We start from the raw sequence: 18413 nt of genomic DNA, 5'->3' as shown, positions 1-18413 counted from the left end.
TCTGTCTGTCTGTCTGTCTGTCTGTCTGTCTGTCTGTCTGTCTATCTCTATTACATTGTTTTTTTTCACAAAGCCAACTTCTAGTTTTATTTATTAATTCAACTTTTACACTATTTTTTATTAATCTCACCTTTAATTTTTTAGGATTTCCAAGTTAGTGTTTGATTAGAGATTTTAATTTGTTCTTTTTTTTTTTTTAAATTGCATACCCAATTCATTAGTCTGGTCTTTATTCTATTGACTGAAGCATTTAGAGATATATGCTTTCCTTTGATTATTGCTTTAACTTTAACAAAATGCTTTGCTAAGTCAGAGATTTTGCCTGAGATTCCTTTCCTGGAGGTAATTAATTTAGAAATGACAGGATAACCAGAAGGTCATTTTTCAACTCTAAGTATGCATTAAGTGCTAATGAGATCCTTCCCTGCTTAATTTACCCTAGCCCTTCTTCACCACTTGGAGGTAGATGGAGGTGGCAACCACATGCAGAATGAATGACTCTTCTGGCTTTTGAAGGATTAACCTCAATCTTGGTGCTTTGTCACCATTTTTTTTAGTCTGAATCCCCCAACTTGGAGAAACCACTGACTTAAGGTCATGTTCAGTATTAGAAAAGCAAAGGAACCTTAAACCTCATGGGAAGATGCAGCCTAGGAATGCAGAGACTACAAGACAAGCTTTGCTTAACATGAGCAAAACCAAATATGACCCATAGGGGAGAAAAGATATGAATTTGAATCCATAAATTGTCATGATATTTCCACTTCTTTCATCAATGGCCTCCACTCTCCCCAGGGGCCCTTGGAGTCACCCCTGTGTCGTCAAACTCAGATAGAAACTGACACCTGAGAGTCACATATTGGGTTAGAAAAACAAAAACTTAAGGTTATCTTTCTTGTGCTGTGTTTTTATTTATTTTGCTAAACATTTCCCAATAACAATTTAGTCCGGTTTGGAGCATGCAGTTCTGGGTGCTGGGGCTGTGTTTTTGACCCCTCTGGAAGATGCCAGGCCACAGAGCAGGACCAAGAAGTAGAGCCTGGGGCCTGCTGGCCTGGGAGCTGCACTGGACCCTTGGCAGCAGAGCCAGAGTGGATGCACACCACACATAGGTGAGAAGGATGAACAATACATACTCCATGAAGTAGTCAGGACACAAATGTCGATCATACATGTGAGAACAAAGAATGAAATCTGCTACCCAGAACAGGCTGCCCAGAGCCCAGAGCCCAGAGGACAGCACACAGTGGCAGAGGTGTGCTTGGGGGACCGACATCTGTACCAGAGGGGAAGGAGGTCAGATGGACAGCGCCTGGTGCTGATCGCAGCCAGGAGGCTCAGGCCCATGGTGTAGAATATGTATATCATGTAGATCAATGCTTTCTACATGGAAGAATAATAAAAATAGCTAAAAATTCAGCTGGGAGATCAGAAAGGAGCAACAAAGAAAGTGGGCACCAGTCCTGCCAGCTTGAGGATGTAAACTAGAGGTTCCCAAACTTATTTGACCTTTGGCCCCCTTTTGAAAAAAAAAAGTATTCAGTACTCCCCTTGAAATCTACTTTCTTTAACCCTTTAATGGTTTTATGTATAAAAAATGTGCTTCTTAAAAATGACTTAATCGTAAATTTAATAATTTATTGTAAATGTGTTTTTTTCCTGCATTGAATTTTTAATGATGCAATATTGTGTTGATTAAGTGTCTGTAGTATCATGTTGTAAACAAGTCATCACACATACATATTAACACCCATGCATGCTGGAATTCCTGACAATGCTCAACATACTTCCCTACCAACACTTGCTTGTTAAGACCTGTTGGCAGACTTGACCACTGATGGGCTATACTTTACATTTTGTGTGTTTATTTAGAAAATAATGTAAATACTATGATCTTAACTTACACAACAGATGAAACATGCAGGAATGATTTTTCAAAATGTTCTTCTCTTCTTTCCTTATGCTCCCATGCTATTACCACCCCTTTATTTTTATTCAATGTCACCCAGTTGCAGCCAAGGCTATTACCGACCCCCATTCTTTCAGCACCCCAAGGAGCAGTATCACCAAGTTTGTGAATTGCTGGGAGAAGAATTCCTTTGGATTTGAAAGCTCAGGAGTCACAGGATGCTGCTGCTCCCTACCAGCCCAACCAGAGAAGGAGCAAGGAGAAGATCCTTATGCAGTCACTTAGATCAAATTCTCAAGCTGCCAGATCCTGGGATATCCTGATTGTGTTTCCACAGTATTCAAATTGTTTCTTCGTGGCTGCTTGTAATATTCTCTGCTTAATCTGGGAATTACAGAACCTGGCTATAATATTACTAGGAGGTTTCTTTTTGGGATCTTTTTCAGGAGGTGATTGGTGGATTCTTTCAACCTCTATTTTGCCTTCTGATTCTAAAACATCAGGGCAGTTTTCTTTGAGAGCTTCCTGGAGGATGATTTCTAGGTTCTTACTTTGATCATGGCTTTCAGGTAGTCCAATAATTTTTATTATCTCTTCTAGATCTATTTTACAGGTCAGTGGTTTTTCCCATGAGATATTTCACATTGCCTTCTATTCTTTCATTTGTTTGGATCTGTTTAACAGCATCTTGACTTCTCATAAAGTCATTAGCTCCACTCTAATTCTGAAGCAATGATTGTCCTCATTGAGATTCTTTTTCCATATGGCAAATTCGGCTTTTTAAGGCATTCTTCTCCTCATTGTCTTTTTGAGCCTCTTTTGACATTTAAGTCAGTCTGATTTTTAAGGTGTTATTTTCCTCAGTCAGGCTGTTGACTCTCATTTCATAATTTTCTTGCATCCTTCTCATTTCTCTTCCCAATTTTTCCTGCACTTCTCTTATGTGCTTCTTAAGGTCCTCTATGGCCTGTAACCAGCTTGTATTTTCCTTTGAAGCTTTTGGTGCAGGAGTTCTGACTTCACTGTCTTCCTCCTGTTCCATGCTTTGCTCCTTTTTGTCCCCAACATAGGAGTGTAATGTTGGAATCTTCTGTCTGCTTTGTTTCCTTTGCCTGGTCATGTTGCCCGTCAGTCACTTGACCCCTGGGCTTTTTGCCACAGTAGGACTCTGCCACCAGACAGGGGAGCTTTCGTCCCAAATGCTCGAGTTTTCTCAGCTGCCAGAGGTATTAGATGGGTGCCCTCTCTGAGGTCTTCACACACTCTGGCAAGCTGGACACACACCCCAGGACCTCCACCCTTGACTGCAATCCAGATCCAAGCAGGTTAAAGCAAGAACGATTACCCCTCAGACTGGTGCTTGGTCCCCCTACACTCTGCAGGCCAGGAGCTGAAGCCATCAAGTGGCACTGGCTGGCTCTGCCAGCAGATTCTCACCCTGGGGGGCAAAAGCCACGCATTCCCAACTACTAGTCCCAAAGTCCAGACTGCACTGACCTCTCACTTTGTCCTTCACATCTATGTGTTGATAAATCTGGAAATGGCCACAGCTGCTGCTGATCTGGAGTCTCTCCAGCAGAGTCTGGTCAGGCCCACCCTGGGGCTAACGTCTTGGTGTGGGGCTGGGCTTGGCTCCCAGAGCGCTGTGCTGGCCCATTCCTGCCAGCCTGCCAGGCTGTCCTCAGTGGGAGGTTAGCTTCTCTGTGTCATTTTGTGGGTTCTGCAGCTCCAAAGTTTGTTCAGAGTCTCCTTTTTACATGGATTGGGGGGGTGGAAGCCGGAGCAGCTTGGAGGTTGTGCTTCTACTCCACCATCTTGGCTCCACCTCCTGTAATTTAGTATTTTCTTCAAATGCCAGAATATTATTCTGAGAAGAGGAGTCCATAGCCATCAGTAGACTACTGAAATTATTAATGATACAAAGATATCATGTATATTCATATATAAGCATTTATATGTATATATGCCCACATATATCTATAGAAACATTATTTATACACATGCACACAAGCACGTATTCCTGAATATACCTACTCATGAGCTATGTACTCCCCTTTATCATCACCTCTGTTTCTGGCCAGCAGAGATAATGATGTTCAGTCAGTCATAGCCAACAGCAGATCCTGCCACTTACAACCCCCCCCCCCCCCCCCTTTCAGGAGTCTGCTCCTCATTCTCTGGTCCTAATCTTTCCTCCATCTACAACATCATCTTTAGGGAAGGGTCCCCAGTGACAGAGAGATGGGGTAACACAGCCTGCATTGGATCTGTCTTCCAGTCATGGGGCATCCATAACACTATCTTCTTGGGAAAACTGCTTGCAAGGTGCACCATGATGTAGAGTGTATGTCCTTGATCCCAGAGGAGATGTGGGTTCAAGTCCTTCCCCAACTGCATTTCTGTGTGACTGTGAGAAAGTCTCTTTCCCTTTCTTAGCTGCAGTTTGCTCTTCAGTTTAATGGGGGCCCATCAATCAAGAAGCCTTTCATAAAGCAACTACTAAGAGCCAGGAACTCTGCTAGCTGCTGGGGATAAAGAGAAAAAACGGAAAGCAGCACATACTCCTGAAGAACTTACACAAGTCAGGTCTAGCTATGCTTAGATGTGTGTGTGTGTGTGCGCTATAAATGAGTATGAGTTGTGTGAATATATAGACTATGCTCACAGGTGGCCTGGATAGATATGGGCTGAGATCAAATTCACATCTCCAGAGAGTAGGAGAGGGGCCATTCTCAGACTCCCTGCAGGCAGCTCAGAGTGTGGGGAGGACAGGCAGCTTCTAAGACCTTGGATTCTGGGAAGTTTCTCCTTGAGTCAACAAGATGAGTCCCGATGGAATTAGCTTTATTGTTGACTTCTGAGTCAGATTGGGATATGAAGAGAAAATGCACATGGGGGGGGGGGGCGGGAAGGAGGAGAGAGACAGAGACAGAGACAGAGAGAGACAGAGACAGAGAGAGACAGAGAGACAGAACCAGAGACAGAGACAGAGATTCTAGTGTTCTCTCTGGCCTGAATTGGCACCACACAGAGCACACTGTCCAGGCTCTAAGGAATGGACCCATTTTAAACTATGCAAAGTGCTTTGCAAACCTCCTTGACAGTCACAATCATTATTTGCTAAAATTGTGTAACAACTTTCACCAACCTGCTCTTCAGAAACCTGCAGTAAACTGTGGATCAGGAGAGCTCCTGCCTCCCAGGGACAGCGTGAGAATGAAATGAAATATTTGCAAAATACTTAGCCTGGCATATAGTAGATGCCTAATAAAGGCCTGTTCCTCACTTAGAGTTCAAAACCCAGGCACCAACATAAGGAGTGAGTGGGAAGCCACCTCTCAGGGAGCTGGGAAGGGGCTGCATCTGGCTTTGGGGAGAGGGCTCATTTCATGGGCTCCTGTCATTCTTAGCCTCAGGATGATGTCTCCAGGGTGCTGGTGTGGGGGATGTCTCCTGACTTCCTCCCCATCTCTTGGTCGTCTGCCAGGACCCTCTGGAGCAGCACCCTGAGGGGCTCCCTCCTTTTATTCCTTTGTCTGCCGAGGAAGAAGTAAATGAAGGGGTTGGCGCTGCTGTTCACACAGCCCAGGAGCCAAGGCATCCAAAAAGGCATGAAATATGTGCCAAAGAGCCCTGTGGCTATTTCCATCCCAGGGGCCAGGCCACAGAGCTGGAAGACGAGGACATTGAGCAGGACCAAGAGGTAGAGCCTGGGGGGCTGCCGGCGCTGGGAGCTGCACTGGACCCGCAGCAGCAGCGTCAGGCTGGACACGAACAGAACACAGGTGAGGAGGCTGAACCAAACCACCGGGATGACGTAGCCTAGGTAACAGGAATCGTGACCGTGTTCCCGCACATACACAAAAAAGACAACAAGCAGCCAGATTAGGACGCCTATAGTCCAGAGCCCAGCGCACACTGCGGCGGACGTGTGCTTAGGGCGGTGACAGCGGTACCAGATGGGGAAGAGCACGGAGAGACAGCGCTCGGTGCTGATCGCAGTCAGCAGGCTCAGGCCCACGGACGAGGATGTGTAAGTGACGAAGCACAATGCCATGTACGAGAAGTAGAAAAAGCTAGCAAAGTGATCTAGGGACCTCAGAAAGGCGCAGCAGAGGAACAGGGCGTCGGCCGCCGCCAGGTTGAGGATGTAGACGGAGAAGGGGTTCCTCTGGATGCGGAAGCCCAGGAGCCACAGAACCTCGCTGTTCCCCACCAGCCCAACCAGGGCAATGAGCATGGTGAGGATCCGCATCCAGTCTTCCAAATAAAAATTTCCAGGTCCATAAGACCCTAACCCCCCACTGGCCCTTCCCTCTGTTCTTTTCTCACAAACGTATTCCCGCTGTCCAGGTGTGGGGGTCACGGCCATGGTGCTTGGTCCCAGTCCCAGCAAGCCCGGCTCCTCTCAGATGCCCTGCAGACACAGAGCCATAGAAGGGCATCAGGGACTTTGCCAGAGATTTACCCCCGGCTCTAATTACAAAGATTAGAGCTACCTCCTCCCCACTCCCTCTCTAGGCAGCAGTTAAAGGAACCCTGGACCCAGAGGAAGAAATGATTTAAATCTAGTCTGGAACACTAGCTGTGTGACCCTGGACAGGTCACCTAACATCTGTCTCCCTTAAGTTCATCACCTGTGAAACAGGACCATTGACAACGCTCTCCTCACAGGGTTTTTGGGAGGATCACACGAGAAAATATTTGTACAGTGTTTAACACAATGCCTGACATGTCTTTGTGCTTCAGATTTTTTCTCTTGTGCTGGCTGTTCTTGACTCCATTGGGATTTTCCTGGCTGAGACACTGGAGTGTTTGCCATCTACTTCTCCAGCCAAATTTACAGATGAGAACATTGAGGCAAAGGGGGTGAAGCCACTTGCCCAGAGTCACACAGCTGGTGCCTGAGGACAGATTTGAGCTCAGAAAGATGCATCTCCCTGACTCCAGGCCCAGCCCTCTGTCCACTTCCCCACCTTGCTGACCCAGCCATGTGCCTAGCACACAGTAGGTGCTTAACCCATTCTTGTTCATTCTCTTTCCCCCTTCCTCCCATCATGGTGTGGTAGCAGGTATAGACATGATCCTCCTGGAGATGTCAGAGGGTGCACTTGCCTCTCCTGGGACCACACTCCAACACACCCTTCCTTTCCCTGTCTCTTCTGCCCTTTCCTGAGACTCTACAAGAGTATAGGGGGTTTGACTTCCTTCTACAGCCCATGTGGACAGGCCTATAGGTGGGCTGAATCACTTAATTCAGTGCAGCAGACAGGCATTTGTTACTTCATGCATGCATGCATTTATTTAATTTACTTATTTATTCATTCATGAATCCATTATTTATTAATATTTTAACATTTCTTTCAAAAACTTTTTTCATTTACATTATTTTTATTATTCAACCTACTGTCCCCCACCCAGAGTCAATTTTTTAAATAAAAAAATAAAAAAGAAGAGAAAAAAATACTTCAACACAACAAACCACCATATGAACTATGTCCAACAGCAGAATGCACAGTGTTCCACACCCATAGTCGCCCACCTCTGGAAAGGAGGGAAGCAAATATAAGAATCTGTTTATTGGTTTTCTCTCCAAAATGCAATAATCCTTTGCTCAATACTTTCTGTGAGGAGACACTGGGCCCAGAATAATTTGCACCACTGGGCTTGGTTCTGGAAATGCTAAGACCATGAAACTTTCCAAGCCTTGAAGTAGCTGAGATTGTACTGAGTGTGGGCAGAGGGGAGGAGGCTGGAGCAGCACATCTTCACTTCAAGGGCCAAACCAGGTAATTGACCAGCACAAAACATGACTAACTGCAGGTGTCAGGACTCTTCATTGCGATGGCTTCAGCTTCTCTTTATTGACAAATCATGTTTTCATGGCAAATATCTGTTTAAGGATGTGTCTAATCATCCAGATTGAAAATGGAAGAAAAATCAAGGCATTATTGGGTCCACACACCCTGAGACAGAGGCTGGGACTGTGGAAATGCAAAGAAGAACATTGGTGCCCTTGGGTTGGAGGGGTTTCTGAAACAGTTCAAACAGCGCCCCCCTCCCCAGCTAGGGCCATATTAAAGAGAATATGAAGGTTGGGGGCAGCTCCTGACTCCAGGGGGGAAACATCAGAATACTGCAGCAGAAACTTTTGTGATTCTCCCTCCCCACACTGTCCAGTTTTCCAGCTGTGCACATCAAGGGGATCAATGTAAATGGATAAAGAAAGGATTAAACTCACAAAGGAATCTTCAGCAGATCCAAGGAAAGCAAAGAATTACAGGGAAAGTCCTCAGATTCAGAACTTCCTTTCCCCCTCTCCAGGGTCCTGGTGACTCCTGTGCTAGGTTCTGCAGTTGAGGCCTGTAGCTGTCCTCAGGAATCTCTTGATCAGACCCTGGGAGATGGAGGGGGAGCTTGTAGCAGCATCCAGGACAGATCCTCTCTTACCCTTATATTTCCCTCCCTCCTCTCTCCATCCCATAGGCCCAGTAGCAGAGACTTTCTATTTGCTTTCAGGAAGCAAGGGTGGAGATTTCCTAAACATTGGCCTCAGGAAATGAAATCTCCAAAGTCTTAAACTCCAGATATACTCCATTAATGTTGTGTCTCTGGGAAAGACTAATTACCTCTGAACACCTGCCTCTGCACAAAAACATTAGAGGAATTACTTTTGGATTGATGTGGTCCATTATCCCCAATCCACTGGCCTTTCCCCTCATCCTTGGCTACTTATCAGTCATAGTTTAAGGAAGAAAGGCCCCCTGATTCATCACCTCTTTTCTAGCTCTCACGGCGCTTTTCTGAAAGTGAAGTTCTGTTTTCTCCTGTTGGCTTACCTTTCCACAAAGAATCTAGGTCTTCAGATTTCCCCAGACAACAGCTGGGTATAGGGGTGAGGCTTGCACTGGCAGGAGTCTTGTATTTTAAAGTTCTTAAAGGGAAAAAGGTATTTATGCACACACAAAACTACTTAGATATTTACTGCTTCATGAATATACAATACAGTATGCACACACTTATAGGAACATATAGGATCATACATACATATACATGCAACATAATATACTATTCATCTCTATCATACACTCATAACATCCATCCATCCATATATTTCTACTTATGCCAGGCACTCAACCTGAGATTCATGAGTAGAATCAGGGGTTCCACAATCTTGGATGGGGAGAAAAATTATTTATTTTCACTAATATCTAATTGAATTTCAGTATTTCCTTACAGTTAATTACATAATAATTAAAAATTATTATGAAAAGGTGGAGTCCATAGGCATCAGTAGACTACTGAAAATCTTTTTAACACAGTGATACGATATATATTAACATGTAACATATATAATACACAATATAAATGTATTAGCATCATTTATGCATGTACACATGCATATCTGCATATATACCTATGTTACTGAATGCATATATCTCACCTGCCATCTTTCTGGCAAGTAGAGATAATGATGCTCAGTCAGTCATAGCCAACAGCATACCCTGCCACTTGTCCTCTCCCCCTTTAGGGCTTCTGCTCTTCATTCTCTAGCCCTAATCTTTCCTTCCTCTACAGCACCATCTTTAGGGAAGGGTCTCTAGTGACAGAGAGATGGGGTAACAAAGTCTGCACTGGATCTGTCACCCAATCTTGGGTCATCCATGACGCCATGTCCCTGGGAAACCTGCTTGTAAGGTACACCGTGATATAGTGAATACAGTGGTGTCCTTAATTCTCAGAAGAGATAGGGATGTCAACCCTGTCCTAACATTGTATGACTGTGTGACTTTAATGGGAATGTAATTTTGAATTTGAAGATATCTTTTGTGTTGGCAAAAGTAGCAGATACTTAGCAGTTAGTAACTGATCAAGCCTCTGTTGGGGAAACAGAAGGTATGAACTCCTGTCTCCTGTTACTGATGTAACAGGAAGGGGTTGGCAGAAGGAAGTGAAGTAGGTAACACTGTGTATATAAGAAAAGCCCCAGAGAGGCACAGTCAGAATTTCCTTGAGACTGAGATGTGCTGGCAGAACAGCTACAGAAGAATGGAGAACTGAGTCCTGAAAACTTGTCGTGGTAGACATTCTTCTGAACAGGAGCCCAGAGCTAGGAGGCCAGGAATGACTGAAGCATGACTGGGATGCTGAGACTTTGTTTGTGGCTTCGTTGAGCCTTGAATTCCCTGGAGCAGAAATGGTGAAGGATCTGACATGGACCAGACCCTGTGAACTTCAGTGTGGAGCAGGACCTGCCCAGAGATCTGGTCAAGGAACTGGGAGCTTTCTGCCACTGAACCCAGGTCACAGTCTGGTGAATCCAGGTAGAAGGTGGGACCATGGAAGAGGATCCAGGAAATCTGAGAACCAGCCCCAAGTCAAGATGAAAAGACTTCTTTCCATGGGTACTGAGTAATGATGAAATTGTAGTTTACTAGTGACCTAGGGGAAGAGGGTTTATGTATGATACTTAGTAAGACTTTGCTGAATAAGTGACTGATTGTACTTTGAGTACTTTGAGATATTGTTACTGATAAGTGACTGATTGAGTTAAGCAAGATTTTGCCCCATGAGTGGAAGACTTTGAGACTACTGATAAGTGACTGATTGAGTTAACTTAAGAGTGACTATTTTACTTTGAAACAATGTTGTGAATATTATATTGTGATTTTCTGTGATAAGTTGTAATATTGTGAATGCTGTACCTTAATTTTCTATGGATGTTTTGCTTTTGTTATGGAACAAATAGAGTGATCACTATACTGAGTAATCAGAACCTTAAAAAAGCTGTTCACAGTAGCATTCTTCTGGAAAGCCTCTGTGCATGGCATTACAGTGACTCTGGGTGAATCACTTTCCTTGTGTTAGCCTCACTTTACACTTCAGTGTAATAAAAGTCCATCAATAAAGAAGCATTTTGTGAAGCACCTACTAAGAGCCAAGATCTCTGCTAGTTCCTGGGGATAATAAGACCAAACTGAGAGCAGTTCCTGCTCCCAAAGAACTTTCTAGAGAGTTGGCGGTAGTAAAACAGGTATGTTTAAAACTGTATATGTAGGCTATAAATGAGTGTGAATTGTGTAACTGTATAGACTTGGCTCACAGATGGCTTGGACAGATCTGATCTGAGGTCAAGTCCACAACTGCAGAGAGTAGGAGATGGGTCATCCTGACACTACCTGCACACACAAAGACCAACTGAGAGAGTGAATTGCAGGTAAGTCATCTCTCTAAGCAAAAGCCAAGAGAAATCAGAGGAGTTCTACAGATGACAATATACCAAAGAATGGCCTGGAGACAGTGACTCTTTGATTCAGAGAGAGATTGGGTCTCAGCTCCAATCGGGAGATAGAGTTCTCTCATCTAGGAGAAGTCTAGTATCAGAACTCTCTTGGTCTACAAGCCATGGATTTTCAGGGATGTGGTGGGCCAGATTACAGCTAGAAGGGCTTCTGTGTGTCCTTCAGTCTCTGTCTTTTCTTTCATCATTTGATTCATTTTTAGTTTTTGACATTCACTTCCAGAAGATTTTGAGTTCCAAATTTTTTCCCTTCTTTCCCTTCCTGTCACTCCAAGATAGCAGCATTCTAATTACCCCTAACTCCAATCTGTCTTTCTTTCTATCACATCCTACCTTCCCTTATCCCCTTCCCTTCTATTTTACTCTAGGGAAAGATAGATTTCCATACTCCATTATCTTATTTCCCAGTTGTATGAAAAACAATTTTTAACATCCATTTTTAAAATTTGGGCTTCCATGTTATCTCTCTCCCTCCCTCTCCACCTATCCTTCTTTGAGAAGGAAAGCAATTTGATATAGGCTATACATGTGCAGTCATGCAGAACACTTCCATGAAAGTCATGTTCTGAAAGACTAAATATATTCCCATCCAACCGATGCCACCCCCATTTGTTCTATTCTTTCTTTTCACCTTTTCCTCACCAAAGGTTTGCTTCTAATTATCCCTTCCTCCCATTTGCCCTCCCTTGTATCATCCCTCCTTTCTTATACACTCCCCTATACTTTCCTGTAGAGTAAGACAGATTTGTACACCCAACTGAGTATGTGTGTTATTACCTTCTTTAGCCAAATATGACAGCAAGGTTCACACATTCCTGATAACCTCCCCTACCCCATCCCCAGTCTTCATTGAGAAAGCTTTGTCCTGTCTCTTTTATGTGAGACCTCTCCCTTTCTCCTTCTCCCAGTGCATTCCTCTCTCATACCTTACTTTTATTTTTTTATTTTAGTTTTATTTTTTGAGGGCAATTGGGGTTAAGTGACTTGCCCAAGGTCACATGTCTAGTTTTTGTGTTAAGTGTCTGAACCTGGATTTGAACTCAGGTCCTTCTCACTCCAGGACTGGTGCTGTATTCACTGCACCACCTAGCTGCCCCACCTTAATTTTATTTTTTTTAGATATAATTTCCTTATATTCAAGTCACCCTGTGCCCTCTGTCTTTCTCTGTATGTGTCAGTGCATATTTCCTCCAAATCATGAATTACAAATATCATATTTCCATACAGTAATGTAAATAGTTCACCTTTGTACATCTCTTATGATTTCTCTTTCTTTTTATCTTTCCATGCTTCTCTTGATTCTTATATTTGAAAGTCAAATTTTCTCTTCAGTTCTTGTCTTTTCATCAAGAAAGCTTGAAGCCCTGTATTTCATTGAATGTCCATTCCCTGCCCCCCCCCAAAAGCATTATACTTAGTTTTCCTGGGTAGGTGATTCTTGGTTTTAATCCTAGCTCCTCTGAACTCTTGAATATCATATTCCAAACTCTCTGATACCTTATTGTAGAAGCTGCTAAATCCTCTGTTATCTTGATTGTTTCTACAGTGTTTGGGTTGTTTCTTTCTGACTGTTTTCAGTATTTATTCCTTAACCTGGGAGCTCTGGAATTTGGCTATAATATTCTGAGGAGTTTTCTTTTTGGGATCTCTTTCAGGAGGTCATAAGTGGATTCTTTCAATATCTATTTCCCCTCTGGTTCTAGAATATCAGGGAAGCTTTCCCTGATAATTTCTTGAAAGATGATTTCTAGGGTCTTCTTTTGGTCATGGTTTTCAGCTAGTCCAATAGCTTTAATATTATCTCTCCTGGATCTATTTTCCAGGTCTGCTTTTTTTTCCAATGAGATATTTCACATAGTCTTCAATTTTTTCATTCTTTTGATTTGTTTTCTAATTTCTTGATTTCTCATAAAGTCACTAGCTTCTGTTTGCTCCATTCTAATTTTCAAGGAATTATTTTCTTCAGTGATCTTTTGTACCTCCTTTTTACTTAGTGAATTCTACTATTTTAGGCATTCTTCTCCTCATTGGCCTTTTGGACCTCCTTTGCCATTTGGTTAGTCTATGTTTTAAGGTGTTATTTTCTTCCGTATATTTTTTGTTCTCCTTTAGCAAGTTGTTGACTAATTTTTCATGATTTTCCTGCATCATTCCTATGTCTCTTTCCAATTTTTCCTCTACTTCTCTTACTTGATTTTTAAAATACTTTTTGAGCTCTTGTATGATCTGCAACAAATTCATATTTTTCTTGGAATCTTTGGATGTAGGAGCTTTGACTTTGTTGTCTTCTCCAGGTTGTCTGTTTTGATCTTCCTTGTCAACAAAGTAAAATTTTGCAGTCTGGTTTTCCCCGCTGTTTGCTCATTTCCCAGCCAATTACTTGACCTTTTATCTATTTGTTAAAGTAAGACTCTGTTTCCAATGTGGAGGTTGTATTTTTCCAAAGTTCAGGTGTTTTGTGCAGCTATTTTCAGAGAATTTCCAGGGACTGTAAATCTTCAGTTCTTCCAAAGTTGTATGATCAAAGCAGAAGTGTTTACTCCTCTTCTCACCTGTGCTCTGGTCCATGATTGAACTCAAGCACTCTGTCCTGCTTTGGAACTGTGAAGAGGATTCCCTCTCCACTGCTACCACAAGTTCTGCTACACCAATGCTCCTCCTCACCCCAGGCCTGCCACCCAGGACTGTAACCAAGATGCAAGTTTGGGAAAAGCAAAAGAATTCTACCTTAGTGCAAGGAAAGAGATCTCTGCAATACCCCTCTGATCAGCCACGTCATCCCCCCACCATCTGTGTGGGAAGCAGCCACTGCCACCACCACTGCTGCCTCTGCTGCCCTGGTCCTGGGGCTGGACCCTGCTCCCCTCTTACCCAAGTCTGATAAACCTTTCCCACTGACCTCCTAAGTTGTCTTTGGTGTTTGGGAGTTGAGAAATCTAGAAATTTCCATAGTTGCCAGTGATTCAGTCCCCTTAGGACTACTCCAGCCCCATCTGTGCCAGTATGGTTCATGTTGGATTGCACTCTTCTCTTAGAGAGGTCCAACAGACCTTTCCTGTTGACCTTCCAGATTGTCTTCAGCTGGAAATTTTTTTTCACTCTGTCTTTTTTGTGGGTTCTGTTGCTCTAGAATTTGTTTAGAGTCTTTTTTTTAACAGTTATTTGGAGGGATTTGGGGAAGAGCTCAAGCAAGTCCCTGCTTTTCCTCAGTCATCTTTGCTCTGCTTTCTCCCCTCCCCCAGTCTTTGTCTTTAACCATCCTCTTGGAGGGTCTCTATTGAACTTTCTCCAATCATCTCAAGTCAGTCCCTCATGGTAGATATGAAACATGATAGTCAACATTCTGTCATCAGTTGAAGGTCAAGTCTTTCTTTGAATATACTTCACCCAGCACAGGACACAGGCTATCTTTTGGAGAGACCATTGAAGGGACTCTTATGTTAAAACTAGATAAAACACAATATTAGGTTTGAAGGCAGTTGGAAGTTGACATTGACTCACATAATCAAGGTTTGCTTGAGCTGAGCCTTGAAGGACAGTAGGGAGTTTGAGAGATGGATATAGATAGGTGTGGATTCTAGCCATCGCAGGCAACCAATGATTAATCTCTTCAGGATTTTTGCATATATATATATTCATTGACAACATTGATTGGCAGTTTTCTTTCTCTGTTTTTCCCATTTTTTAGGTATAAGTTTTATATTTATTTAATAAAAGAAGTTTGATTGGATCCCTTCTTTGTCTATTATTCCAAATAATTTATTCAATTTTTATTAGTTGATCTTTAAATGTTTGATAGAATTCACCTGTAAATCCTTCAGGTACTGCTGCTTTGTTTTTTTTTTCTTTTTTATATTATTATTATTTATAATTTATTTATTTTATTTTTAATTTCTGGAATAAGACAAACATTTCCATAACATAGCATAATAAAAAAGATGCTTTCCCATGAAACTGCGAATCTCTTATTTATAACATGCTATTCCTTTTAAATATGTAAATGTTATATATTTTTTCTTTTTTTATCCCCCTCCCCCTTCTTCCTCCCACCCTACATTGGCTACCATTAGATGCAAAGAGGTACTTACACAAAATTATTCTCTGCACACATCTATTTATCAGTTCTTTCTCAGGATTCAGATAGCATCTTTCTTTATATGTCCTTTATTGTCAATGTAGATATTTATCATAGTCAAAATGACTTATTCCCTCAAAGTCATTCTTAAATTGATATTGCTAGTGCTGCATACAGTGTTTTCTCAATTCTGCTGATTTCACTCTTCATTATTTCGTGCTAAGTTTTCACATGTTCTTTTCACATCACCAAGCTCATCATTTCTTATAACATGGTGGTATTCCATGAAATCATTCATCATAGGCCTTTTCAGTCATTCCCCAGTTGATGGGCATCCCTGCAATTTCCAGTTCTTTGACACCACAAAGAGAATTGCTATCAACATTTTAGAACATATGGGTTCTTTTCCATTTTCTCTAATCCCTTTGGAAATAGATCATGTATTGATAGATCAATTCAGACATATATAGACCAGGATCTTACCCTGTTTGCCAAGATAAGGTCAGAATGAATATGTGACCTAGATATAAAGGGGATAGTAAAAGAAAGTTAGAAGAATATGGGACATATTACTTATCAGACTTATGGATATGTGAACAATTTATGAATAAACCAGAGAAAGAGAGAAAAGTTAGGTCACACAACTAGTAAGTGTCTGAGGCCAGATTTGAACTCAGGAAGATGAGTCTTTTGACCCCAGGCTAGGTACTTTATCCACTGTGCCACCAGGCTGGGGGAGGCAGGGCAGGAACAATCATAGCAACAACAAAAACAACATTTAAATAGCACTTACTATATGCCAGGCACTATACTAAACACTTTACAATTATTATCAAATTTGATCTTCCCAAAACCTGGGGAGGTAGGTGTTATTATTATCTCCATTTTACAGATGAGGAAATTGAAGCAAACAGAAGCCCAGGGTCTCACAGCTCATAAATTTCTGAAGCATTTTAACTCAGGTCTTTCTGACTCCAGGCCCAACACTGTATCCTCTGTACCACAGAAACAAAGATCAAAACAGCTCTAAAGCTTCATCTGGCACTCAGAATATTGACAAAGAAAATTAAAATGGAAACAACTGATCTTGGTCAGAGGGACTTTGCTATACCAGTGCACATTGTTGGCACACTTTAAAATAGTTGGACCATTCTGGAAAACCATTTAGAATGGTGTGAAGAAAGCTCTAATGTGTCCATATGATGACACCCAAAGATTCCTTGGCTAGGAGGTGAATGACAGAGAGGACATGGAAGACACCAAAACATTTCTAGAACCCCCCCCCCCCATTTTTTTCTCAGCAGAGAGCTGCAAACAAAATGGATAAATGACACATGAATGGCACTGTGTAGTCGGAAATGGTGACTGCCAGGAAGTTCAATTAGACTTGTGTCAACTGTTCCAAATGGCAGCCAGCAAGGGAGTCTTGCAGCTCCAGATGTGGAATCAGAGAGAACAAAGCAGTGACCATTAAAACCACTTGGTCCTGGTGATGGGGCGCTTGGGATCTATATTTGTAACATCAATTTGTAAAACCAATTTGTAACATCAATCTGTAAAACCAATTTGTAAAATCACTCCTCCCTCCCCCCTCTCAGAGCATTAACTCTGCCCCTTCCCCCTACCTAAACTCTCCCCAGCTTCAGAGCATGAACTCTGCCCAGAAACAACTCATGAATTGTTTCTCTCAGCTTGGAACAATAACAAGCTACACCCATGAGTCCTATAAACATTCCTGCTTAAGCAACTATTATCTCCCCCTTGTATAGTGTCCTGCTGCCCCCATGAATCCTTCAATATCCTATCTCTAGGTTAACTCCTTAGTAATTATGCACATACTGAGTCTTCGTTAGCCTTGGTTCCCAGACATCAGTCCTGTCAAACATGACACTGAGGGGTGGCAGACTGGGCACTTCTCAGTCAGCCCTTGACGGCTCGCTGACTTAGTGACATTTCAAGCCTAAAATCACACCTCCAGGTAGTCCTCTCTTGGGCTTTTTCCCAGTGGATTATGGGCAATACACCTGCACAGTTACATTAAAAATGCATGTTCCTTTAAACACTGGCCCCACCTTAACTCCTCCCTAATCCCACCCTCTTCTCACCTGGTCAGCATAATTGACATCCAATGAATAGCCTTAACTCCTTAAAAGCTATGCCTATGTCTTCTTTAAGCTTGCAGGTCCCCTAAGGCCTCTTGCCTGCTGTAAATCGTACAATAAACTTTTACAACTCTGACTCCAAGGTGGCTTGGGCTGAATTCTTTCCAGACTGAATTGCAGGCTTTCTAGTCTTAGATAAAGATCAGAGTTCCTGCTCTGAACCTATTGCCATCCCTCATCACTGGCTACAAAAAGGGGAGAGATCTCTACATTTCCAGCACCACCTGACTAGGTGCCAGCACACAGCCATAGTAGCAGAGTTAGCTTATGAAATCCACCCAATCCTTTCCTCAGCTAAAGGTTTTGGAACAAAAACTGCTTGATGAAATGGAAAGTTGCCAGGTGAATTTCTAGCATGAAGGGGGCTGGACTACCACATCTCATGGGACATGCAGCATTAAAAATACAGTGGTGGATATCTTCATAAACAGATTAGGAACAAAAACCAAATGACTTTTCCAAATCATGTACCTCAGAAAGTTCACAGGCAAACAAGAGAGTGTGGATCAAAGAGGAGAAAACGGACAATTTTGATCACATGCAATTAACAACCTGGGAGAGAAACAGAAGCAATGTGGCTAAAATGAGAAGATAAACAGGTTACTTGAGGAAAAATAACGTTCTCAACATATTTTACATTTCATAATGTTCTCTATCTCTTGTTTGGTCATAAATTCTTCCCTTCTCTATAGATCTGACAGGTAAACTATTCCTTGCTCTCCCAGTTTGCTTATAGTATCAGACATTATATCTAAATCATGTACGCATTTTGCCTTTGTTTTGGTATATGCTGTAAGATGTTGGTCTATGCCTACTTTCTGCCATGCTTTTTCCAGTTTCCCAACAGCTTTTGTCAAATAATAAGTCCCTTTCCCCAAAGTTGGGTCTTTGGGTCTATCAATCATTAGATTCCTATAGTCATTGGTTACTATGTCTTGTGTACCTACCCTGCTCCCCTGATCCACC

General features: G+C 42.4%; 1 protein-coding gene across 1 annotated transcript; it reads right to left on the bottom strand.

Moving 5' to 3' along the window:
* Positions 1-5321: 5321 nt before the first annotated feature.
* On the bottom strand, positions 5322-6281 carry LOC138144977 (mas-related G-protein coupled receptor member X1-like). The gene has a single exon (XM_069066584.1). The coding sequence runs from the start codon at positions 6279-6281 to the stop codon at positions 5322-5324; it is 960 nt and encodes a 319-aa protein (XP_068922685.1).
* Positions 6282-18413: the final 12132 nt, after the last annotated feature.

The sequence above is a fragment of the Petaurus breviceps genome, unplaced genomic scaffold (genome assembly GCF_028583685.1).
Source record: "Petaurus breviceps papuanus isolate PSGF00001 unplaced genomic scaffold, PetGlider_PUasm1.0 90721, whole genome shotgun sequence".
In the NCBI taxonomy this organism is placed as follows: Eukaryota; Metazoa; Chordata; class Mammalia; order Diprotodontia; family Petauridae; genus Petaurus; species Petaurus breviceps.
Note: the sequence above shows the minus strand (reverse complement) of the source record. Positions and strands in the feature narration are given on the sequence as shown.